General features: G+C 37.5%; 1 protein-coding gene across 1 annotated transcript in view; it reads right to left on the reverse strand.

The window, feature by feature from the left end:
• Nucleotides 1-26,165, reverse strand: part of LOC310918586 (lymphocyte antigen 75-like) — a 69,153-nt gene that overhangs the window by 20,013 nt on the left and 22,975 nt on the right. Inside the window, exons 21-39 of the mRNA XM_083877489.1 lie at nucleotides 25,709-25,823; nucleotides 25,029-25,225; nucleotides 23,744-23,918; nucleotides 22,170-22,402; nucleotides 21,047-21,212; nucleotides 19,808-19,960; nucleotides 19,284-19,400; nucleotides 18,884-19,078; nucleotides 16,098-16,259; nucleotides 11,698-11,871; nucleotides 10,382-10,543; nucleotides 8,349-8,495; nucleotides 7,018-7,200; nucleotides 5,990-6,144; nucleotides 4,678-4,791; nucleotides 3,682-3,797; nucleotides 2,615-2,763; nucleotides 1,548-1,747; nucleotides 206-333 (exon numbers count right to left, since the gene is read on the reverse strand). Coding sequence (XP_083733615.1) covers nucleotides 206-333; nucleotides 1,548-1,747; nucleotides 2,615-2,763; nucleotides 3,682-3,797; nucleotides 4,678-4,791; nucleotides 5,990-6,144; nucleotides 7,018-7,200; nucleotides 8,349-8,495; nucleotides 10,382-10,543; nucleotides 11,698-11,871; nucleotides 16,098-16,259; nucleotides 18,884-19,078; nucleotides 19,284-19,400; nucleotides 19,808-19,960; nucleotides 21,047-21,212; nucleotides 22,170-22,402; nucleotides 23,744-23,918; nucleotides 25,029-25,225; nucleotides 25,709-25,823 — 3,041 coding nt within the window. The remainder of the gene's footprint in view (nucleotides 1-205; nucleotides 334-1,547; nucleotides 1,748-2,614; nucleotides 2,764-3,681; nucleotides 3,798-4,677; nucleotides 4,792-5,989; nucleotides 6,145-7,017; nucleotides 7,201-8,348; nucleotides 8,496-10,381; nucleotides 10,544-11,697; nucleotides 11,872-16,097; nucleotides 16,260-18,883; nucleotides 19,079-19,283; nucleotides 19,401-19,807; nucleotides 19,961-21,046; nucleotides 21,213-22,169; nucleotides 22,403-23,743; nucleotides 23,919-25,028; nucleotides 25,226-25,708; nucleotides 25,824-26,165) is intronic.

Raw genomic sequence — 26,165 nt, forward strand, 5'->3', positions numbered from 1 at the left:
AAATATTAAGCCTCTTTGAAATACTCTAGATTTCTTTTTAAAAAGCAATGTTACAGGATGCTGTTTCCAGAAGAAAATCTCGTATCAATGTAATTTAAATTTAGTTGTTTTTATTTGCTCACTTGTTCAGCTCCAGATATGTTTTAAGTAATTTTTATTTAGCATAGCATGAACATTAAAAAGGAATTCTTATGCAAGTACTCACGAAGCTAATTGCCATAATAAAATCTGATCTTCTCTTGTATTGATTGTGACCAGATTTCCACCTATTTCTCTACAGAATTCTTCAGCTTCAAACCAAGACTTCTTTTGATTTCCCTCTCTCACAAAAAACTGTTGAGAACAAAAAGTAAAAATAAATTAGTAAATTTGTAAAGCTTATAAAATGTATGTAATCAAAAATCAACATCATTTTAGCACCTCTTTATTCTTGAGTGAAACAATGTGACACTTTTCCATGCCTCTAAATATTAAAAATGTGAAGTGTAAATATTTTTTTCTTAGCATCCTCTATTTTAAAATAGGCATCTGAGGAGAAAAAAAGGTATCAGAATGTGCAGAGAAAAATTAATCAGGAACTTTGCCCACTGAAAGGTTCAAAAAAAGATGGAAAAACTCAACGATGGTGTTTCGCAGTAGAAAGCAGGAGATTTATGAGAAAAGGAAGGGGAAGGAGATGTCAGTGAGTTGGACCAGGAAAGACAGAATGGATGTAGAAAGCTGTTTGGCCAAGTGTGGACCCCAGCTGAGGAAGAGAATTTTGTATTGAGGTGCAAGCATACAAACACAAAATACAGTTTCTGCCATGAAGAACATACATTCTTGGACTAAGGATATGTTTAACAGGACTAAATGCTTGACATTTTATGGAAATTATAATTAACAATTTGGTAAATGGCAGAACCAAATAATCATAACATGTGACATAGAAGCACAGACCCTTGTAAATACAGGAATAGAATCAGCTCTGGTCTCCCAACAGGCAGAGAGTCTCAGGAAAGAGAGAGCAGACTTATATAAAGACGTGGAAGAACAATGCTACATATTTATTTACTTGATATATATTGCCTTTTCTTTCCTTTTCTCCTTTGCAAAAAGGAGAGCTGTTTAAGGCCTTTTTAGCTAAATCAAGAGAATGCTCAAAATGCTGAAGAGTCACCAACTAAACCCAGATCCAAAAGTATTGCTATGAGTATCACAGACTGTGTGAGAAAACGTCAGAGGGGCATGTTTTCTCTCAGAAACACTGTCAAATGCAAATGAGACTCTTGAGATGTAATACTATGTTTTGTCTGAAGTTCATACTCCTGCAAGCAAATAAATTAGGTGAGATTATCACCTGGAATTTAGATAAAAGAAAGCATATTTCTAGTACTCTGTGTTCATCATTTTCCTTTGTTGACTTTTCCTTACATTTGATGGATTTTTTGCCTTGAATACCAAAGAGAAGATAATTCCCAAAAAATGCCCCAGCATCATGGTGACCTGGCACTGTCCCCTGGTGTGCCCCATTCTGAGGGTCCCAGTGAAGGTGGGCACACACTTACTTTGAGGCATGAGTCTCCCCGGGAGGCTCTGTCCCAGCCTTCAGCACACATGGCCGCAGGGACCTGTTCTGGAGGAGCAGGAGGTGGCACTCCTGCTGCCCTCTGTTTGCAAAGATAATTTGATTTCTTCTCACAGTTAACAACATCCCATAATCCAGCTGCAATTCCAGGTCCCATGACAACACAGCCTTGCTCTTTCCCTTTGTGATGTGGAAAAGAAATGAGTAAAACCAAAGCCTTAATTGCTATCTAAGAAATGCTTTTATTCATTGAAAATTAGGAAAAGAAAGATGCAGATTATGCAGATTAAAAAATATCCTGCTTATAAAACCATTTTTAACACCACCTGTCTGAGGCCAGATATGTGCCAATGAGTCCCACAGATGCAACTTTACCAAAACCAGAGATATGCAGCTTCAGAAAACAAATCTTCCTTATCTTGCCACCCCAGGGAAATCACAGGGAAAATGGCTCTTGATTATATTTACATACGTAATACATGACTTGACAAGTACATCGGAGGTCTCAATATCCTGGTAATTCAATTTCAAGAAGGGTGATATCAGGTACCACAGCTTTGTTTTAAGCCATAACTAGCTGTGAGAAGGCAAGAGCTCACAGACAGCTGCTAAGCTGTATTGCTGAAATGCCAAACTACTGCGGGTTCACTGCTCATTTCTCACATATGCACATTGTGGGTCAAAAAACTGTCCAGAATAACTTTTCTGAAGCTGATGAGTTGTTGTTAACTGGTGTTAAAAATGGTAAAAATAATACAATACCATGGACCTTGTTAGCTCCTGCATGGTATTGCCTTCAGTGCAACCTATTAAAATCTGTCTCTGCTCACCTGGGCAGGAGGTTGACTTACATCAACACCTGTAGCTCAGCTGTGACAGTGCTGGTTGCACTGGGGTCAGGCACAGGTCTGATGGTGTTGGCCACCTACAGCTACAGGCACAAAACATAGTGCGCACTCTAATTTCTGAACAGGGGAATGAAAGCACACACCCATGTGAGTTGCAGGTGCACTCCTGTTGCAGAGGTTGAGCCCATGCAGAGCTTACCTGGCATTGCTGTGTTCCAGTGTGTGAAATGAGGTGTTTCTCCATTGGTCCACCTGAAACTCCCTCGTTCTTCTGTGTCAGAGAGACCAATCCAGAAATGTTTTTCAGACCTCAGCCCCGTCAGACTAATCAGAAAAGTTTGCTCATTTCTGCAATGGGAAACAATGTTCATTCACAGCCTGTTAGTGTGCAATATTAACCTAAATGATACAAACAGAGGAGTTTTAACATGACCCCAAAAGAACAGCTCCTCAGTGAACCTCAGGCAAAACCCTGGTAGTCTTTAAACTGCAGTCAAAATAATTTAATGAGGGGCAACGTTCTCCTTACAGCTGAAGGCATCTGAAACATCACCAATTGCTGCTCACATGGGCTTCTAGTTGTATTCTACTCTTTTCACTGTCTTTCCAAATTTTTGAGGTGCCTCAAACAGACCACCAAGACAGGACCAAGCTGCCAGCTTTGCTACCCATCACCTCTGAGGACAGTTATGTTCCTCAGGGGCCATGACATCTCTGAAGCCTGACAGGGATGTAGGTAGATTAGAGATGATACATTCTGGCTGTAGGAGAGGCCAGGTTCTGGGGAAGATTTCCTACATTTTTTCAGAATTTGGTAGTTTAGGAAAATATTTTTTTAAGCTTCCCCATCATAATGAGAGATCATCTGTTATAAAGTAGGTGAAAATTGCAGTATCTACTTTCCAACAGAAAAAAAACCCTAGCAAACCAAAAAGCTCCCCAAAACCAAACCAAAAAACAAAAAGAAAACCAAAACCCCCACCAAAGCCAGAAGTTGCTTTAATTATGAATTGAAAGATAAGGGGAAACTGTTTAACTCAAGAAGATCCCAAATTTGAAAATTGCTATAATGGATTAAGTATAGCCATACAACACTGAGCTGTTTGTTTAGGGTTCATTTTTCCTGCGTGGATAGTCTCTGCATGTCTTGCTACAATAAAATTTTTTGAAAGGTGCTGATAAAACACTTTGACAGGTTCAAAAAATTGAAAAGTTTTGCAAGTTTCTCTATTTAAAGCATTGATTTTTTAGAAGTTATTTTCCCACCTGCTTTCCACCGTAGCTAGATAAGCTTTGCTCTGTTCACATGTCTTATTTGCTTCTGAGAAGGTCAGAAGGGCTGAACCCACCAAATAACAGTGAAAACCATATCTTTTCCAATCCTGTGACAAACATAAGATTTTTAATATGCAATGGAAAGAGACTTCAATGTAGAAATTTCTCTGTTCTTGTGTGTATAATATTCAATGCTTAATTTGCTGCAACTGAGTTTAAAACTAGGATCAGACTGGGCAGATCTATTAATAAATAATTTATATTTTTTTCACTCCTACAAGAGGCCTTTTTGTTTAAGGGATGACATTAAGATCTTAGTTTTCATCTCTTTTATGCATACATGACTTTTCAAAGAGAATTGTGGCTGTGCTATTTGCTGTGGTTTTCCAGGGCTCAAGGTCAAGATTATGCAAACTGAGCTTATGAAGAGCCTGTGATTCATTCAGGGGGCCCTGCAGCTCCAGCTTTCCAAAGCTGCACAATCAGACATAATGAAATACCAAAATATTGCAGTACAGAAAGGAATTCACATATAAGCACAGCCCCTCAAAACTTCTCCTGTCACTCCCAAGCACAAGGAGTGTGCATATTTTCTGGGCCAAGAGGAATTCAGACAGTGCTCGTTTTCAGGGAGGGTGGAAAGGAGGAATATCAGTAAAACAGTAACCCCACTTCTTCCTGCTCTTACAGAGATCTCTTCTGATCAATACAGAGAAAATGGTTTTCTGAATCACAGCGTGGCTCCTCTGGGAATGAAGGACAAGGCAGTATTCACGTACACGTAAATGAATCTCAATTTTCTTGAAAATTTTCAGAGCAAAAATGAAAAATGCTCATATATTAGTAAACTGCTAGCAGGAAGAGATCAGGTTGTACAAACAGTAGATTTTCTATAATATACAAAGACGGTATCCAAAAGAAGCAAGAACTAGTAAATTAATTCCTGTACATTTCTTCAAAGATCATTATTCATGGGAGAGCATTTACTTTCTGGCAGCCTAGGTCCTTGATTGTCTCTTTTTCAGAGGATTGTGATGAAGGCTTCTTTTTACAGATGTAACCAAGTTGCTTATTACAAACATCAGTTGCCCAGTATCCATCCTAGAATACCAATGAGAAAGAACAAATGTCAAGAAAGGGCTCACATAAGCACAACTAGTGTTTTTTCTCTTCACAAGGTCAACTGGAGATTTATTAAAAAAATTAGACACATCTGTAGTTTAAGATTCATTTAGTGCTGTTTTGAGGTGAAAGAAGGAAATTAACATTTTGAAGTCTCAACATTATTTCTTATCATAACTTTTAAATGAAAGGGTTTGCAAAGATCCATCTCATCTGGGGCTGATAGGATCTGCTTTTGGAGAAGGATTAATTCACTACACTGATAGAAAAAAAATAATTAAATCAAACTAATGCACATCTGATAGTGTTGCAGTAAATTTAACTATTTTATGCATCAAAGAATCTGAATGTGACTGATTATTTTTTAAAATATAGCCTTATAATATTTATTATTATAATATTTATTGTTCTTAAATGATAATATTTAAGAAGAGCTTTCCCCTCATCCCCCCCATAAAATCTGGTTTAGGATCAATTCTTTTGGTGCCTAAAAATGGCAAACATTAACATTATTCTATGACATAAAAATTTTCTCAATAACAGCATGCATTTCATACCATCATTTTCAATTTTTTTCTTTCAACATTCATGACACATTTTTTGTATACATACATGTGCATGCACATGCAGGTAAATGTATCAAACAATCATGTCTTGCAAGAAGATAAAGTTTTTGAGTCAAGCAGTCAGAAATACTACAGAATTTTACATTAGTTTTCTGGCAGGTAGATGACAGCTGAAGAAACCTGCCCTAGTGCCAAGTCTCTGTGAATCGATTCTATGTCTCAGTGATGTGACACTGAGGGACAAAATTGTCTCTCTGACTGGAATATGAGGTATGCAAATAGCACATATGGTACTCACATAGTTCATCCCTATTCCTCTCCCAGAGGTTAAACTTTTTCTTTGCTGAAATCAAGGGAAAGAATTTAACGTAAAATTTCTGGATCAGAATTTTCATCAGACAAGGAATTCCAGAAGGGAGTACTAAGAAAATTCTTCCTCTCCTTCTGGTGTCTCCTGACCTCTGAACTTGTCTTCTGGCTGATACCAAATCTTGGAGCAAAACTATTTCAAGATAATATAAAGAATGATCTGGGAATAAGCACAGAAGTAAGTGATTTTGGGTTGATGCAGTCAGTAATTTGCATGGCTGTAGAAGGAGTGCATGTCACACCTGTCCCTTCATAGTGACGCAGTGCTCCAGGCCGTTGGTGTTGGTGGGGTGCCTGCGCTGCCATTTGGTGAACGTCACGGGGGTCCCATCACTCCACTCAAAGTACAAGTGAGCCTTCAGGTCATTCAGACCCAGCCACAGCTCTTCTGTTGGCTCTGAAGCATGACAAGAAATAGGTTTGGTTATTCTCCACTGTGCGGTGAACATTTCCATATGCAGAACCACCAGGGCAGATATATTTGGCACGTGGTATGCAAAAGGTGGTCCATGTCCTTTTATAAAAATACTGCTTCCTCTCAGACCTCTATAAGAGAGATGTTGTGGAAAAATCATCAGGTTCCAGTGAGAAATGCTGATTTTAATGAACATAAGGCTCTTTATAGCAGGCAGGAGATTTTTGCAGACTTTCTGTGATTCAGAACAACAAAATGGTCCCGAGCATGAAGGCTTTGAATGGCTGTGGGTGTCCCACCTACCAGGAGGTCATACTGAGTCCAAGCCATGTAAACAGCTGCCAGTATATTAGAGGACTTTTGCTGGCCCATTAAGTGTGTTCACCAAGACCAGAATCTGCAGTGTCAGGACTCGTTACTACAGACGCAAGGATTATCAGAAGTTAAAAGATAATATTTTCTTAAGAAGGATTATAACAAGAGGTTAGCACCAGCAAGAGGTTTGAACCTCAGCAAGAAGCTTATCTTTTAGGTTTGTAGCTCAGTTCTAGAGCCTTGTAAATAGAATATAGGTGCTAAAAGTGCAATTCTTAGACATCTTTATGTGTATCTGAAAAGAATTCCTTTTTTTTGTTTTCTTTCCCTCCTTTATGATGCTTTACAACATGGATTATTTCTTGATAAACATAGATATAGTTCTGTATTTATGCAACAGCAACAACATAAAAGAGCATGGTAAGTTTAATTCAGTCTTTCACTTCTGATATTTCAGAGAAAGCATTAATATTTAATGTGAAGTTCAGCTTTTATGTCACAGATGGAGCAAATGAAATAGAGGCCTACATATATACTCACTGTAACCGAGCTGTGACACTAGAAAGCTGTGTTCAGCAATGTTGTGGATGCTTGCCAAATCTCCATCTTGCTTTTTACATGAAGACAGAGCATCTTCCCATGTTTTGGGGTCCCGGTGAATGCTGTAGCAGTGACCTGCATATGGCCACCACCCATCTGAGCACTGAACAGGCCTCAATTCCCCTAAAATCAGAACACAATTTTTCAGAACAAGAGGAAAATAAAGGACAGTAGACTGAGGTCTCTTGAGTACTCTTTACAAAAATGGGATTATATGAATAAACATAAAAATGTAGTTGACAATACAAAATATATTCAAATTAAAAGCAAATATCATTAAGGCACAGGATGCTAAATATGTAAATAGAATGAATTCTTCTTAAAAAGAGAACCACTGAAAAATGTCCTCATTGTTTCAGAAATGCAATTTGAAATAATGATCTGTGAGAAAAGAGAGGACAAAGACATCAGCCTCTCCTCTGTTTGTCCCCCAGAGCCACTTGGTCTTGCGCTGGCTGAGGTGACTCACATTGGCTCTGCCTTCTGGTCTATGGTTTCTCACAAACAAACATATTTTTCAGGTATGGAAAAACACGAAGCTGTTCTCTGAGAATTGCAGGTCAGTAAACTTTGTAAATTAGTGGGGACTTTGTGTAACTTCTCAATGGCTTTTTTATAACTTAAATTCTTAAAAACATTTCTTTTTCTTCCTGTGTTTTCTTTTCAAGGTTAATACTGGAATAAATATTCTCTAATTTTATTTCTCTACTTTCTTTACTATAACTTGTTCTTTAAAAGTAGATTTTTGCAACATTCCCAGTGCAGCCTTTTTCATGGGGCATGTTCACAGCTGTGCAGGTGCATTGGCGGGGGGGGCGGGGGGGGGGCACAGATGCAACAAGGTCTGTGTCAGTGTTGCTGTTACTTCTCTGCTCATATGAAATCACAACATTGCAAACTGCACACATCAGACAGAGGAGGACTTTTTTCATGACTATATGAGTAACTGCAGTTATTCATTTGGAGCAAATGAGAATAATACTTCTACCATATTCTAGGCAATTTTGCCTTTTGGCACTGGGTTACCATGAACACAGCATCTACAATCTATCTTGCAAGAATGAATGACAGACTGATGGAACAAAATAATAATATTCTCCTATGAATGTTTAATACACAAAAGGAGAAAAAAGGAAGCATATAAAAGTCTATGTGTTGTGTATAGCTGTGGTTTTTGAAGGTTTCTAACATCTTTGTTGAAAAATAATGTTGCATACCAGTTCCTCTTCCTAGAAGTAATAAAACCCCTTCTTTTTATTTGACTAACCTACCTTCAGGCATAATGTCAGGCTTTGAACTGAAGGATCCCTTTTTACAAATGTAGCCTAGTCTCTGGTTGCATGCTTGGTTTTCCCATTTAGCATTCTTTTTGGGATTCAACAGTCCACAGATTTTCCCAGGGAGCAGGAAAGGACTTCCTTTAAGTAAGAGAGAAAATAGAATTTCACAGCAAGACATGAATAAAAAATATTAACAGAATGTCCTGGGTTGACGGTGCCTCCTATCCCATATTGTGGACTACCTTGTTATGTCTAACAGATGTCCCTGTTTTCCTGTTGGCTGGGCGGGCACTCGCTCTGCTCTCTCTGCTCGGCTGGCTTTTTGGCTGCTCTGGCTTGGCTTTTTGCTGCTTTGCTTGCTCTCTTGCTCTTTTTTGAAAACTTAAAGAGTATAATTTTTCCTTTAACGCCTTTTGTCAGGAGATAGCTTGGGACACTCACAGCACAAAGCAAACGCTGAACCAAAAAAACCCAAGAAGCAAAGAGAAGAAGTCACCCTGTGTAAGGAACACCATAAACCCACCTCCTTTCCCTTCCTAGAGTGGACCAGTGCACTTGAGCATAAACTGTTGAGTAATTATAAGCTGGTTCCCTAAATTTCTCAATAGTGTTTAGAATTTCTCCAAACAACATAGTGCCATTATTTGCTAAATATTGTGCTATCTTTGCTAGATTTGACTTATATTCACACTTGTGGACAACATGTTATAGAAAATTCTGATCTTTGAAGTGTAGGGTTATGTATCACTCCAAATGACTCTGCTTTCATAAAAAAGTTCTCTAGATAAGACAATAGAATAATATGCTATAACTGATATCCACTGTGAACTTTGTAATTTGGAAGTGTTAGTCTTCAAACAGGGATCTAGATCTTGAGGTATTGTAAATTAGAATGGGCTTTCCATAAATACAGTTAACTAATGCACTTTTTATTTGTTGGTGTCCTATCAGAAATAATTCAAAGATTAAAAAATAAATACATCTCTTACCTGGAGCCCAGTTTAAATATCTGAAAGGGCTGCCCCCAGCCCATTGCCATCCACTGTTGAAATCCAAAGCATTCAGTCCAATCCAGAAGCCAAAACCAAATTCTTTAGTTAGCTCTAAATGAAGAAAAGAAAGTCCCTCAGTTTTATCTCTCTATTCTTACTCATAGTAAGATCATCTAAGAGAAATTAGGTGTAAAGTAAAAAATTCATATTTCTTAGTTTAAGCTCCAAACCAGTACTTTCAGCATTACTGAGATGCACTAATTACAAAAAGTAAAATTTGTAAATGAATCTATAATGATTTGCCAGAAATCTTAGTAGGGCAAATTAACATCTCATTCCATTATTTAAATAAGAATTTATTTTTCTCTCTTGGTTTCATTGGAACACAACATATGTATAAAAGCCTTGATTTTGATAAGGGAATTTTGCTAAAAGTTGTCTGTAACAGATTTCATGGAGTAAAAGAAAATGTCAATGTGTCAATAAGTTTTTTCCAGCTTTTTTTCCTCTATTGGAGTTTTTCAAAGCCTCCTTTACACTGTTTATAACCAAACAGATGCCCTGATACCTGAATCTGAAATCCACTGGAGTTATTTTAATTTCATGTATGCAAATATACCCATATTAGGACCAATCTAACCATCATCATATGTTCTCCTGAAAATATTTATAATCTTTGAAACACAGTGGAAAAAGGTAAATGAGAGGACCAGCCCATAGTCCCGGGTCAGGAATGAGCACCCTTGCACAAAGGTGAGCAGAGGAAACCCTTCCCCTGGGACAGACTGCAGGAATTGTAGGAGTTCTCATCTGGAGCACAATGGTGGCATGGGGACATTTCACTCCCAAAGAGGTTTGTGATCAATGCTTCATTAAAAAAACCCCAGGTAGTGGAAGGGCAGTTCTGACCATTTCCCTTTTGGTGGCTGCCGAACCACCCCTGACACGCTGCCCTCTTTCTTCACAGAGGCAGCTGACAAGGCAGCAACTTCAGCACAGCTTATTTCAAGATCTTGTTCTCTATCCTTTTACCTCCTATATAGGCTTGCTCCTGAGCCTCTGTAATGCTTAGTAGTTCTGCATTTTGCTGCTGACAGCTTTTCCTTGCTTGGTGCCATGTTAGAGCTGATTCTGAGTTTATCTGGTAGTGAATGCCAGTTGAAACATCTTCTGTCCAAAACCTTTCTGTGTCATCTGGAAAAAGTGAAATAGATGAGTGTTCTAATGGACTCACATATACCAACTAAAAGAAAATTGAGTGTCTAATAATGCAAAATCTCTAAAGATGCAAACTATGCATCAGAAAAATCTAATAAGTCTAGGCATCAAATTAGAAAAAAAATTATATTTTAATTAAAAATATTATTTTAAATGTCTGTGCTTCTAGAAATGAGTGAATTGCTTCCCAATATTTGCTTTTAAAATTTCTCATACTGCAAATGTAATTCTAGGTAAACCAGACATATCCATTGATTGAAATAAAGAGATTCCAGAGTGAAGTTAGAGGAGAAAAGCAAGTGTGTAGGTAAACTATGACCCTGGAGGCTCTTCATGCCTGATGGATAGGAATTCCCTCTTAGCTCACCATCAAGAGAAGCAGTTTTTTCCAAAAATAACAGAACGTGGCCTTTGGCAGCTTGAGAAACATTAAAAGAAATCTTTGTGGCACCAGTGTACAGCTCAGCTGCTGTCTTTGCAAAGCAATTCACAAAACCTGGTGAAATTGCTGTTATTGCGAAGGCCACTGGTGAGACCAATGCTTGTGTGTTAAACTGGAAGGATCCAAACATATATTCAGTGCAGAAGACAGAACAAAGTCGGGAGAGGAGGATAAACCTCACAGCAATATTTTTGTGTAGGGTGGCAATAGGATAATAGAACAAAGTAGGAAATTAAAGGGAAAAAACTAGAAAATAGCACTTTAAGTGAGAATTGACCTATGGGGAATGCCTGAGGAATGAGGAGAAATAGGAGTTTTTTTAAATGAAGATGAATGTCTAAATAATAAGATCGATCTCTAAATTCATGCTGTTCATGCCATGCATTATGTCCCATAAAAGAGACTCTTCACTCCTCTGGTTCACAAAGAGAAACAATCACCTCCAGCATTTGAGTCAGAAGCTTTCTGGGCTGAACCACTCTTTGGTGGCACCTCTTCCTCTGCATTCACCACAGAGAGCTCTTGGCCATTGGGACGAGTCTCCAGTCAGGTGATTTTCATTTGGGTGCTCTAACAGGGTCAGTCAGGCAGGTGTGCAGCTGGTAGCTCATAAAAAGCCTGGCAGCTCAAGAGATGGTTTGCTCAACAACATTTCCTGACAAGTTAATTAATAAAATGCAAGACTTACTTATTAGTGGGCAAAATCCATACACTTTATCAGCATCAAAATCAGCAGTTGTTGCACACCAGAGCAGCCCATCTGACCTGCCAGCATCTGTGCACTCATTGTACTGCTTGTCTTCGTATTTGAAAGGGAATACACAAGGCTGTCCATTGGCATTTCCTCGTAATGTAAAAGTAACTAGGGAGAAAAAAAGTAACTAGGGAGAAAAAACTTTCTAGTAATGGATCTATCTATTATATATTTAGATGTCTAAATTGAGAACTTATGCAATCTTTAATATTTTTTAATTATAATTTCCTACTTAGTGCAACTGCAGATATTAAATAAAATGTTTTAGTAAAATGAGAAGTTTAAATACTGTGGTTAGAATTTGATATATATATATATATATATACACTGTAGGCAAGTCAAATTCTGTGATGAAAAGTTATGATACATTGTGGTTCCTGAAGAGAGAAAAACTACAAGAACTGAAACCAGAGTGAGTTCACTGCATTTTTGTTTTCTGCACACCTCAGTAAGTTTGCTTTATTTGCTTGATTACTCTATCCATAATCACTCTTTCACCCTATCTATTCCTTAACTGTTGAAAGAAAAAGGGTGTCTTTTCTGCTAAGGGATGTATGGACCAGATTGTCATGAGTATATTTACACAGTGAAAATTTTAGGTTTCAGTTGCACATTTTTCCACTTGGAGAAGTCTTGCATATTTATCTGGAACTCAGATTCTTTAAGGTTAACAACATTTCATATTTTTAAACTATTACAGTATAATGGGAATGTTCTTTTATAATAAAATTTCTGTTATAGATTTTCAGTCGCAGATTCATGCAAACTCGTTCCTCCACTCAATTCTCCACACATTACTGCTTTACCATTTCTCTCTATAACTGTACCCAACAACTGATAAACATCTTCAGAGTAGAACTGTTCTTCCACTTTGGTGAGGCTGGAGGGCAGGAGCCAGTTCTTCCTTCTCATACCTCATGTCATGGGGCAGAAAGGGAAACTCACAGAGCAATCATGTAGATATGTAAATCCCTCAACTGATCACTGCACCATTGGTGTGATGAGAAAGGTAAATGGAAAGAGATCCATGCTCCCTCATCTTTCATTTTACTCCCACACAATGCCATCTGATTTAATATTTCCACAAAAAGAAATTCCAGTTTAAAGATCCTTCTCTCTTTGCTTCAATTTTTCTATCATCTCTACACCCCCCCGCCCCCCCGCTCCCCCCGTTTATTCTGTGAATCGAGAAATGCCAGGGTACCTAACATACTCTTTAGATCATGTATCAAATCTGACAAAACATACAAAATAATCAATCTATGCATTAAAACTGTAAAGCTGCCCAAGGTAAAGCATTTTCATATCTAGTTTAATTCAAAATTAACAAGAAACTTACCTGATGACTGTAGTGAACGTTGCATGAGGAAAAGGAAAACTAGAAACCTGGAGAAACTCATTGCAAATGTAATTTGTATCTCATTCTTCTACTAAAGGTTGGAGTAGAAGATTGGCAACCTATAAAAATCCTTCCCTCTGTAGATAGTAATTGGTCCTCCTCTGTGTCAAAGGGTTGATGGATAAAGCTCTCCATTCTAAATAAGGAAATGTCCTGTCACATGGTATTTTGAAATAGCCAGAGTGCACACTGTAAACACTGCTCTCTTTGGACAGCAAGTCCCTTCCAAAACTGAAGTCTCCATCCATGTAAGTAGAGGTGAAGATCTTTGTCATCTTCTGTGATATTGTTAATATTAATACAGGTTAGTTGTTGGAGTGCTACACAGGACAGACCTGGAAAAGCAACTTGAGAACTGGGGATGAGAAATCTCCAGTGAAAAATCATTAATCAAAACTCTCATTTTTAACATCTCAGAAACAGAGACAGAATTCTAGTACAATTGTGACATTGCACTATTTATGTAGAAGAAAGACAGCAAATTTTACAGAAACTGCAGTTTTCAGTGCATTATGAGTTCTTGCTCACTTTGAGGCAAATTTAGCATCATTACACTGCCTTATTTGATCCCAATTTGGGGCTGGGCTGTTCATAATTGCTTGTCAAAGACTGAAATAAGTGAAGATATTCAGCACGGTAGTCTAGTGGTAAGTTTCCCTGTAATAGAAAGGAAACTTTTGCCTGGAATTCTTTAATACCTTACCAAGTAAAAGGATGAGAAATCCCAAATCTATCTGAGAAATTCCTAATGAGGCTGTTTCAGGACAAACCCAAGGACAAGCTAAATTGGAAAAGCTCCTTTTAACCTGCAAGCAAAATGCTCATCTGAGGACTTGTATTGGCATGCCAGTTTTTTACAAATATGATGCAAAGCCCTACTGCAAATGTTCACAAGTCCTGCTATGCTTTCTGTTTATTTACATCAGTGAAATGAAAAGAAGTTGTGATAACAAAATTGAAAAAATCAAGAAGTGAAATAGAAAGTAGAGAGATATATATAGAAGCTGAACAGTAGATGCCATAGGAGGAGCAACTATTGTTGCTTGTTTCTAAAAAAAGACTTACAGCAAAATTAGGAATTGAATGGATTATTTAATAATGAATATTTTATTTGCAGGTCACATTAAGGGAGGGCTTAGCATGAGCAAGGCTTGCAAGGGTAGCTCTAAGTCATGGAGCTGAATGGTGCCAAAGCACCAATGTGGTGGGGCTCAAAGAGAAGCTGAGTTTTTTAAGTGAAACTATATTTCAGGTACATCTAAAATAACAAAATGAAATTGCTCTGACAAAAGAAATCTCAAGGGAAAATCCCTGGAGGATACAATTCCTGCCCAGTTCTCTCATTTGTCTCACTAAGTGCCAGCCTGGGTCTAGTTCAAACTGGGCTTTCTCCTTCCTCTCATGTAAATGGATACTTGTGAGGATTCATCCAGGCTACAGTGGTGGAGAAAGATTAATGCAGACACTGGGGTAGGCTAAAAGAGGAATTGAGTACTTCAGAGGTCCCCCTTTGGCAGGACCAATCAGCTCCATGCCAGTTGCAAACTTTTTTGGGTCAGTATCTTATGTGCTGCATAACCACTGTGCAATAACCCTCAGCAGTGTCCAACACTCTTGCTTGTATTTACACCAAGAAAACTGGAGTTCGGTGCTTAGGAAAGCAATTTCATTAGTTGGACTTTTTAAATTTTTTTTTCTTTTCCCAACTTTCCAGCTTGCTCAGTAGACTCAGTGCAGCCTGGGGAAGGCAGGTTGTTCCCTGCAGATATCTGCTAAGCACTCTTTCTCATGAAGTGCTTAGTTTCTTAATTGTATTTACAACTCACTTAAAAGCTAGCTTGTAGTGCTTACTACTGTTTTTCTGACATCTAAAATTTAGTCTCTTGCAGATTTCTAGTACAGAACCATCTGCTGCATTCCTTAGTTTTCAGTTCCTTTTTCTTGCATTTAAAAATGGGAAGTTGGTGTTTATTCAAGCTGAATTCAAAGTGGTGAGGAGAGATGCCCTCCTTGTTATTGAAAAAAGAGTTATTGTACTGACAGGAGCACCCCCCTTCCCCTTTCCCCTCACTTGATTCACAGGGAATGCTGAAGCTGAAAATTATACTAATAGAAAACTTATTTATTTATTCATTTTGAAACATTAACAAAAAGAAGCAAGAATGTCAGGATAAGAATATTTTAATTCATGTAAGTGAATATAATACAGTTAAAAATCACATTATTGAATTAAAAAATAATTACAACCTATATCTGGTCTTAATGTTCTTTACTGACATGAATTGTGTTTTCCATAGCAGAAAATGAACATGACAAGGTTTTCTGTCCCAAAGTTTTCTGAGAAAAGAATATGAAGCAGTTTTAGAAGTGTAATAGGATTTAGCCAGAAGGAGCAATGAAAGTACTGGTCTGATGCAGTGAAGTTTGTGGGGTTAAATGAGTTCAAGTTTTCAAAAGAGTTAGATAACTTCTGATTTTTGAGATTTTAGTATCCACAATATCACAGTAATGCAGTTCTAAATGGCATTTACACTTTATTGAAATTTATTTATTTATTACATAAATTTATTTATTCTCACTAGTTGACTTTCATTTATTCTCGCTAGTTGACTTTCATAGTCCTTTTTCAGTACATGTAATTGTTTTTGACAAGTTTTTTTTGCATGACCATCCTTACTAAGGCACTTCAGAACATCTTGACCATTACAAAATTATAACATCAAACTCTAATTCTGATTTTGTAAACATGCATGATAAAAAAAATCAGTACAAAAAGAGGAAAGTGATTTAGAAAATTACACTAGATCTCACTTAAGATCTCAATAGAGACTTTTAACAGATACATCCTTTAATTTCAGCGGGTAACTTGCTGCTCAAAGTAACATACCACAGGACCCATTCTCACCAATTGTTCAGTCACCAAGACATCAGTTTAATAGCGTTTCATTGCCAGAATCTGTGGAGAGCTGGTTTTGTCTTTTTCTTTTGTAGAAATAGGCTGCCATGCCAGCTCCAAAAACAGTTAAGGCAGCCAGGAAAATGAGTGGCCAAATAGAGACATGAACAGGTGGGTGAGTCTCTTCATTCTTTTTCTTGCCTGAAACGAATCCATATAATTGTGAGAAACCATAGTAGTATTTATTTCTACATACAACATGAAAAGCCTGAAAGAGATGTCTTCTCCTTCCTCAACTTGGAAGGCTGAAAATCTGTGCCCTGAATTGTTGCTAATCAGTAGTCAAGTCTCTGTTTCTAGACCTAATATGGTTTTAGTGGATCTGGAGTACAGTGATGTACAATTCATGTAAGGGATGCTTGTAAGAATTTAATGAGAACATATGCCTTAGTTGGTTATGGGATGCTAATTATTGGAAATTAGTTTTACAATATTTTTGTTACATGATCTACAGTGATATCTTTGGAAGAGACTTTCATATACATCTACATAGTTTCCAACAGTTTAGTTAAAGCACTCTGCAGCTGTTCTCAAAGTTCTTCTCAAGTCTGGTCACTGCTGAGCTTGCCAGCTCAGGGTTAGCCCTGCAGCAGTCCCTTTGGCCAAGGACAGGTGAGTGTTCTAATGTGTGTGAAAGCACCGTGGGGTTACCTCAAGGGATTGATAACTGCACATCCCTCAGTAGGACTTGTTGTCTAAAAGAGAGTGGTTCAGGAAAAGTCATTGTAAGTTTTTCCTCTATTTAGATTTTTATGTTCTTATGAAAGCTCTTACCTTTTTTGTTTTATAGGACTCGCATTTGGCGCAACTTCAATGAACATCAGAGAGAAATCATATGACACTTTATTAAAATTCATATGTTTGACTGTTTGCAAAAATAGTACAGGAACAAAACCCCTGAAGTTCTACCTTTGCATTAGTAACATACATGTCTGCTACAAAAGGCAACAAATTGAAGCTAAGCTTTCATCTTCCTACTTAATATTACTTCATCCACTTTTGAAACTTTATATTGTTTTTATATTACCACCATAAAAATACTTACTCTTCTATGTTAATTCAAAATTCCTTTCACATTTTTCCTGAAATATTAATTTTAATCTACTAAGAACATGATATACACTCTGGAGATTAGTTTTACATGGCACATTTTGAGAAGATCTGCATGTCTAGCTGTTACAAAATGTTTGATTCCTAAACGTCTTCCCAAGAAAACATCTACTGAATCACATGAGTAACCTTCCTATTCACCTCTGTGTAAGATAGAGACAGACAAAAATAAAAGACCTTTATAACTGTTTTGTTGCTGTTGAAGAAGTGCAAAAAAACTCAGTTTGACACTCGGAAATGAAGAATTATACACAAAGAATTAAAGATTTCTAAATTATCATGGAAACATTTCTCCTCTTGGCTCTTCTACATTACAATTTGCAAACACTCTTGATACCCAGAGCAAAATTTATAAAGGCAAAATGTAAAGTGAAAACAAAGCAGAATGCAAAATAGATACAAAACAACAGTAATCCCTACTAAGGCAGGAACTAGTACATATGGGGGCACTGCATGATTCAATGGATGAACTTTAGAGATTCCTTATTAATTTAGCACTATGTAGGATGGAATGTAATTCAGATGTTTTTAGTAAGTCTTTTAGTAAGTCTAAATAGGGATTAACTGATTTACTGCCACGGGCGTGTGCTGATTTAAGCACAGAAATTAATGGTACATGAGAGACAATTATTTCTTGGTTAAAATTCAGCATCTTTTTCTAATTAAAGACTACTTGGAAAATGAGTAAATGCTAACCCTAAATTTTCAGTTATTTTTTTCACCACCTACCATGTTTTAAGATGTCTTTAGCACTGTAATATTTTTTTTTTAAATCCAAATAATAGAATCTTTAAACTGGCTTTACAGCCAGCCTTTACCTTTTTGCTTATTTTTTTGGGGGGGAAGGGTTGGTTTCAACATAGGACAGGGATGCTACCCATGATTCACTGGGAACAGTGCACAATGCAAAAGCTGGAAAATTAAAGCTGATATCACAGCTACTACAAAAGAAAGTGCAAAGGTTTAACAATGGCTACCTACCATTTTTTTGGGTTAGATAGATTGACTTTTAACATCTAAGTTAGAAGAATAAAATGATACTGCTTTCTTGCAGACAATTGCCTTTGTATCTCCACTAGGGAATAATTCGTGCTCTGAAGCATAGTCTGGTATGTACAGTATTGTGTGAAATTTTTCACAAATGCTGATAAGACAACTTCTCTAATGACTTGAAGTTTTCATTCAGAAGGGAAGTGTTCCTCATATCATTATTACAATACAAACAGGTGACCTTTTAATCTCCTGTAGGCATTGCTGAATCAGGGCCAACATGAAACCAGTTTGGTATATTGGGATGTAATATATTTTCTGAGAATAACAAGCTAGAAGGAGATTGGTAACTCACATTGGTTCCGCCTTGCAAGGGTATAATAACTGTTACAATAATCAGTTCTTGGAATAGTCATACCCTTGTGCAGGTGTTTGACAGGTGTCATATCAATGCCTGTGTTAGGTACTCAAACGTTTCTGAAAGTTTCATTCTCAGCCTAGGCTGTACAGGATGTTACTATATTTCCATGTGACTGCAGACAGTGATGTGGAGAGCTTGCAGTCTGCAAAAACAGGCAGCTACAAATGGTTAGAGAAATGGGATATGCCAAACAAAACTGCCAGGAATTAGTTCCAGACCTATGGTGAAGGGCTATAACAATTACTAGTAACTAAGGGCTGACACATTGAGGACTTACCTTTGGGTTTTTTGCAGATAAATCCTTTTTCAGCAGAGCAATCACTTTTGTCCCAATAGCCAGATGGTGCAGTTATTTCCACACACTGATGCTCCTCACTGAACTCTTTCTCCTCCCAGTTAACAAAGTCCAGGACAGCATTATCTAGCCACAACCACTGGCCTACAGAGCAACTCGCAGAGTAAAAAAAAATATTAAAATGTATCTATTCATTAATATGTTAACTCCTCAGCTCAGCAATCTACTTTAAATATCTAGAGTAAGCCACTCCTCAGCAGAAAACCTATTTTTTGTGAAAGTACAGTAATCCTCAATTTTCTCATATTAGTAATGCATTTTTCCATTAAAAATTGTAATTTAGACATACCTTCCACATTCTTGTAAAGTCCAATCCAAAAGCCTCCTACTTTATTTCCAAGTGGTTGAATTTTATGAGTCAGAAAGTGAGATTCATCTATGTTTTCTACTGAAACCAAAGTAGCTCCTGAAAGGCATTAACAGCAAATAACATTAACCTACTTGAGCAATGACTGTAATGACCTCCTCTTTTTAGTCTTTACAAACAACAGCTTCTGGCAGTGTTAATGCTGCTCGGTTGGTCTATCCACTGCTTCTTGCAGAAAACAATGACCTGGAGGTCAATCCTGCCCCAAGATGGCATCCCACAAGCCAGAAGCTGATGGGGAAGTCATACACAAGGAATCTGTAAACTTGAGAGGACAGAAGGCTGCACAAACTCACTCGTGTCAGCTTATTTTCATTGTGCCAGCCTTAGAACAGCTTAGTAGGTTAAAATATTGCTATTTTTTTAAATCAATAACTTTACATTTTTATGTTAGTCTTGTATAAACATTGGTACAAATCTTTTTAATTGGTGATGAAGGCTCTCACCTAAGTGAGCACACTCGAGGGAGGCCAGTGCCCAGGTTCTCCCAGCTGATGCTTCAAGATAGTAGCAGTGATCATGGTAAGGGATCCAAGCTTGAAGTTCACCTGCTTCAGGACAGTCTCCAGGCAGCTCAGCAGGGTCAGTAGGAGCTATCTCTAAAAAAGCCATATGATATGAAATTGCTATTGCATTGTGAGTCATCTATGATTCTATGATATGTGTGTAAATAGTGTGGGATTATTCTCACCCAGCTTTATCTGTCTGGACATCTACTCATTACTATTCCCACATTCCCCCAATCCAGACAACAGGGAGAGCTAAGCACTCAAAAGTGTGAAACATCTTGTTTCTCAAATCACATTTCTCAGGACATCAAATTGCATCCTGCAACATCCAACTAACTGCTTTGGCAGTACTGTGAGGAAAGCAAACCCTGAGAGATGATACAAATCTCAAAGTTGCATTATCACAACACAGAAAGCTGTTGCAGGGTAATGAATCATTAATGCCAGGGTCCCACGTTGTCTGGCTGCTTGGTCTCTTCATGTTTTCATTTTACAGAAGAAAAGAAAGCCATCAGTGAAGCATGCCTCTGCCAAATCAGACTGTTTCTGATCACGGGCGCAACTCCAATTCACTTTGATGGATCTGTAGTTCTTACACTACATAAGCAGACCAAATGTATGCAGCCTTAAAACATAGAGGGAAAACAGCATGATTCTACAAAATCTAGATGCAAACATGCCTCTGCATATATCTGCAGAGAGTTAAAGTAACGTTCACATTGCCAAGGCTCTTACAGTTTATCTCTAGCAATAGTGAATGGAAGTGAAACTCCTGCTTGTGTTTCGGCTCACTGTGACACTCCTGTGTGAGCTTCTCCAGCTGAAGTTCATGCAGTCAGTGCACAAAACCAACACCTACTTATATGACACACAGACTCATGTGATTATGATCATGTCTTGTAAGGAGCAAGATATACCTTGAAGACAGAATTTCCTCTTATGGAAACAGTTTTACCATGCCAGCAATGCAGCCACACAGATTTGCACAAGAGTCTTTCCTGTGTCTAAATTAATACATCATCCAATAGTAAACATCCACATTCTGCTGGGAGGTAGGTGCTACCCTGAAGCATAGTCCTCTGCAAGGGTAGCCCAATCTAGAGCAAAGTCTTCAAGATTAGGCAGGCTCGTGGAATTAGGAATGTATCTTTAAAATTGTTACATGCCTTTGCTTACCGTCTGAGATCATGCAAACTGAAAAGTAGCTTTCATTGCAAGATGCTGTTTTCCAAGTACCATCAAGATCGAGGTAAACACAAGCACTATTCTCTTTTGGTTCCCCTGCTGCCCATTTTGTGTACATGGTTTTCCAGTTATTGGTCCATTTGTCATAGCCACCAGTCTGAAAACAAAGAAATTCTGGCAATAGATTTCTTTTTCTTTACATAAAAATTTCTGTCACATAAATCTAGTATAAATACAAATATAAATTAATATAATATAAATAAAATATTAATATTAATATATTTTATATTATAATATGCATGATTATATTAATACACTACATACATTTATAATATTATATAGATGTAAATATAGATCTGAATATTTAGTATAAATATGTCCATTTGGGTTTGGTTTTTTTTTAAAGTGCCATTTTTTTAACCCCATTCACTGTTCTAAGCAATGCCACTGGACAATTTGAGTTACACAAGAACTACATATGAACAGTGTTCAACACTGCATTGCTTTTGCGAGGGTTTTTCTGAAGTAACAAACTTCTACAATACAGCAAGAAAGTCAAAAGAGGCCATCTTAAGTCATTTAGTAAATCCTACATCAAGAGAAGCAATTACAGAGAATTTGTCCACTCTACTCTGCTTTATTTAAATTAAAATTGGGAGCTATTTGTGCATAAAGATTACTTGACATTAAACATTAAACAGTCAACTTAAATCTTAAAATGTCTCCCTAATACTCACAGTAACTTCTATTAGTACAATAATAGCTCCAAGAGTCCCTCTGTATAGCAGGATGTTTGACTTTCAGGACGGCCAACAGTCACTTCATGACAGCTGCACTTTCTGACTCTCAGTCTGCAGATTGACTTCTTTTACTGTTTCTAGAACTTTCTACTTTCATCTTTTGCTTCTTGTGTAACCTTTTATGTGATTCTTCACTCCTTTTAGTGGATGAACACCCTTGATTAATTCTTACAGCACCCCTAGATTTTTGTGCACTTACACAGTGAAGTAATGCAGAATACAGTTGTTGTACTGCCCTAAACTGGTCATCCAGAGGACTATTAGAGCAGGAAAGTTCCCTGAGCACCTGCCCCTTCCATCTATCCAGCACCTACCATATTGCTGTTAAGACCAATCCATACGGGTTTTCCACATTTCAGCATCTGGATCCACAAAAATGAATGGATGTAGGCATCTGAAATGCTGGCAAGTTCCCCAGATTTGTCTTGACAGTTTCTTCTGGCCTCTTCCCATTGCATTTCAGATGAAATGACTGAATAGCTACTGTCACCATAACGAGTAAAGCCAGAGGCTGGATTTGTTGTTGGTACTTCAGGATGTGAGGGAACTATAGAGGAAAAACTGAATGGATGAATCTACAACATACTGCTCTTCTGTAGCATGCAAGCCATTAAAAAATTGGTAAAAGGTCCTAGTCAATAAGTCAAAATCTTTTTTTAAGCTGATGAACAAAACAAAACAACAAAAACCAAAACTAAAACAAACAAACCAACCAAATAAAACCTCCCCAACCCCAAAAATAGGGCCAAAAACCACTATCAAGACATGGAGCAAATTTGTTAATACAATAAGAAGAGTGAAATCCTGGATGCTCTGGAGTATACTTGCTATAGACTTGACTGGTCCAGACTAAGACTCCTAATTCTGTGCTTTAAGTTATTTGACTAAGTCTGAATATCTGAGTATCCATTCATTTCTGATCACTGGTGGATAGGACTTAGGATGAGGCATTTAAGGCATTAACTGTTGCAATCTGTAGTCTCAGCCTAAGACTTTGAGGCCTGATGCTAATTAACACCACTCTGTTAACTCCAAGTTGTTGGCCTGTCTGTAAGGGCTGCCAGAATGTTGCCTACACGTTTGAGTCAGGCAGTATATATTTCCACCCTTCTGATTGCTAATGTATTCAGAAGATCTAGAACTGGGATGAAGAAAATTTAAAATGTCTCCATAAAACTATATATTTTCTGTACAAGGAGGGGGACTTCTTACAAGCATGTTAGCCATGCTGAGAGTGAACAGGCTGCAGGAACTGACTGCAGTGCAGGATGAGGGAATAATTTCTACTTTAATAAAGCTGAGGCAAATTTGTTTTGTTATCTGTGCTTTGCCTTCTCTACTCCTGTTATATGCTTAGGCAGCTGGGATTTGTATTAAAGTATTCTACAGGAGAAGAGACAACATTCATTACACATTTTGGTGTAAAAAAATTAACAATATTCTTCTACAATAATGACACATCCAAGAAGCTGTATATTTTGATTGACATCATGTAACATTCAGTAAAAATAGTGAGAAGGATTAAATGCTCTGCTTAGATTCGTCCAAGGGAATGGGAAGATCACCGTAAGAACGTGATTTATACTGCACTTAGGCAGGATGCCTAAACCTCTTATACTTCACTGAGAAAAAAAAAATAAACTTTTAATTTATTATTCTCTAGTATTATTCACAATTAGGTACAAAACCCCAATTAAGATAGTGGTTCCTCTTCAGCAATTTCTGTGAAACAAATTATACATTAAACATAGCACTGGCTTAACACTGATAGAGGTCTGAAAGTCTGAAATGCAGAATGAGACTCCAAGTTGGAAAAAATCACATCGAGTTCATCTTATCTAACCAGGGCATCCTTTCTCCTTAGGAGGCTGGGTTGAACAGAACTCACATGAATCCATCTGGCACACATAGCCTCTTTTGTTGTCACAGCTATCATCTCTCCACTTCCCATCTGACTTCATGATGAAGACACAATCTGTCTGAAGAGGAGGGGAAGAGGCATAGCCATTACAAAAAGCAATGAGGAGGGGGTGAGCTGAAGCTCCTGTACTGCTATTGCAGGCCTGATGGCAAAGAGGAGAAGAGCTCATTGAACATCTGTGAAATTATTTCAAATTTCCTAGGTTTGTGCCAAGCAGCTTGACCTGCTATTTATTAGTGACCCCTTAAATTTGAACCAGGCTTCCACTGGTGCCAATTAAGGTCTGAAAGAAGTCAATTAAAACCCATTTTACCAGTTTAATTAAGAACTCTATAATGACTGTATAAATTACTAAGGTACCTATAACAAATCTTCTCAGTTCTGATACACAGCCACGTAGATCTGCTTCAAAACATTTTTATCAATGACAAAAACAGTATAAGAACTACTATTAGAAGCTCTAGCCTACACTAGTCTAACTGAAGCTGACTCTCTTGCAGAAAGCAGATGCTCTTTGCTGTTTTTTTTATAGTCATTATCAAGTTACCATTATCAGATGGAACAAAGTATTTTCTCTAAACTTCCTTATGTTTAATTGCTCCAGTATTTCCTTCATGACGCCTCTGATTTCAAGATTTGCCATGGCAGTCTTTTGGCATGTGGTCCAAGTTTCTCCTTTATTCTGAATTAAATAAGTTTTAGTCATCAGCAAGTTGACTCATAGTAGATGTTAAAAATCTTGGGTGAATAACGGCCAATCATTTCCTCAGAAATTGCCATCTTTGGAAAAGAGGCTGAGTTTCAGCAAAAAAAAATAGTAATCTCACTGAAGATATCAATTTGTACCATGAGTAGTGTGGCAGCACATTAGCCAGGAGTGGGACATATACACAGCCAAATTACTGTTGCATCAAAAATCTTTATTTTGGTTTATCATACCTTCTCTGTGTTTGGTGTTCCAGCTTTAGTATTTGCATTAATGCAGTTTGGGGAGGAACTGATATAAGTTTCTCCAAGTTTCTTTTACAGACCTCTTTTTTGCAATAGTTCAGATGGAAGGCTCAAAATCCCTCTCCTACAGAACTTTTGCCAAACTTTTGGGTGTATTTGGAATCATTATCAGATGATTTGCTAAACCCTATTGTGCTTACAAAAGGACTTGTTTCAGCATTCTATTATTGCTGCTGTAACTTTTCTTCTAGGAAAATCAACTAGCTGCCTAAGGTATACAGGTTACTTTAATTTTCTGTACCTCCAGAGCATCATCTGTCACTTTTTCAAACTCATAATAGTCAAAGTAGCTTTGTTGCTTTTCTGGTGCACCAGTAGCCCAGTTGGTGTAGGAAACAGTGCTTCCATCCGTCCAGAGAAAGGTGGACTCACTGTTGATATCATTCATCCCAATCCAAACATTAGTTGTGGCATACTTCAAATGATAGAAAAGGAAAGCTGGAGAGAAGCAAAGATTTCACATTAAGGAAAAAGAGGGAAAAATATACAAAAGCCCAGAGTGGGGGACATAATAAAAGGATAACATTTTCCACTACATAGCCCATTTGCTGCTAATTAAAAGTTTAGATAAGAATCCTTTCCCCACTGTGTATCCACACATAGGGTTTCATAAAATCCTACTGCCAGTCATAGAGACAGGAAATGCAGACTTCTTTCATTATAAGAGATCTGTGTAACCACCCTCAGAACACACTGGAAGTTTCATGAAAACAAAGCAGCTGAAAGAATTAGAAACAAATTTTATTTCTTATATGAAATAATTTTAGCTTTTGCTTTGCAGTTTGAAGTTAAAACCATGGAAGGACCTGGCTAATAAGCAACTTTCATCAGGTAATCCCATATTCTATATTGGAGAGTACAGCAGTTTCTTTAGTGAAAAATTGAGATTTTCTTTTCTTTCAGTACAGCCCATATACATACCTTGCACTTGTTCATTTTGTATAGCAGCCAGATTTCCTCCCAAATTGAAGCAAACATCTCTTGCAGCATGCCAGGTGCGATTTCTTGTTATATTGGAAGCAAATACTTTGAAACACTGGAAAAATCAAGCACTTTTTTCAAACTAGCAAAGACCTGAACTATTGTACGTGAATATTATCAATTAGCTCTAAGGTGTACTCTTCTGCAGAAAGAGAAATCAGGGCTGGAATGAGTGACAGAGCTCAAGAGCAGAGAGTCTGGATGTCTACCCAGGCATACACTTATCCCCACTCATTGCACAAAGTGTAATCTGGGACTCTGGTATCAAATGAACTGATTGTAATGAGGTCAAGTACATAATCACTTTTCACATTTTCATCTGCCTTCTTCCTGCAGTAATAGAGGCATCATTTGAAACCAAGAAAATGTGGCTTTGGGTGACGCAGCTGCAGGGAAT

The sequence above is a fragment of the Zosterops lateralis genome, assembly GCF_965231275.1.
Source record: "Zosterops lateralis genome assembly, chromosome: 1".
NCBI lineage: Eukaryota > Metazoa > Chordata > Aves > Passeriformes > Zosteropidae > Zosterops > Zosterops lateralis.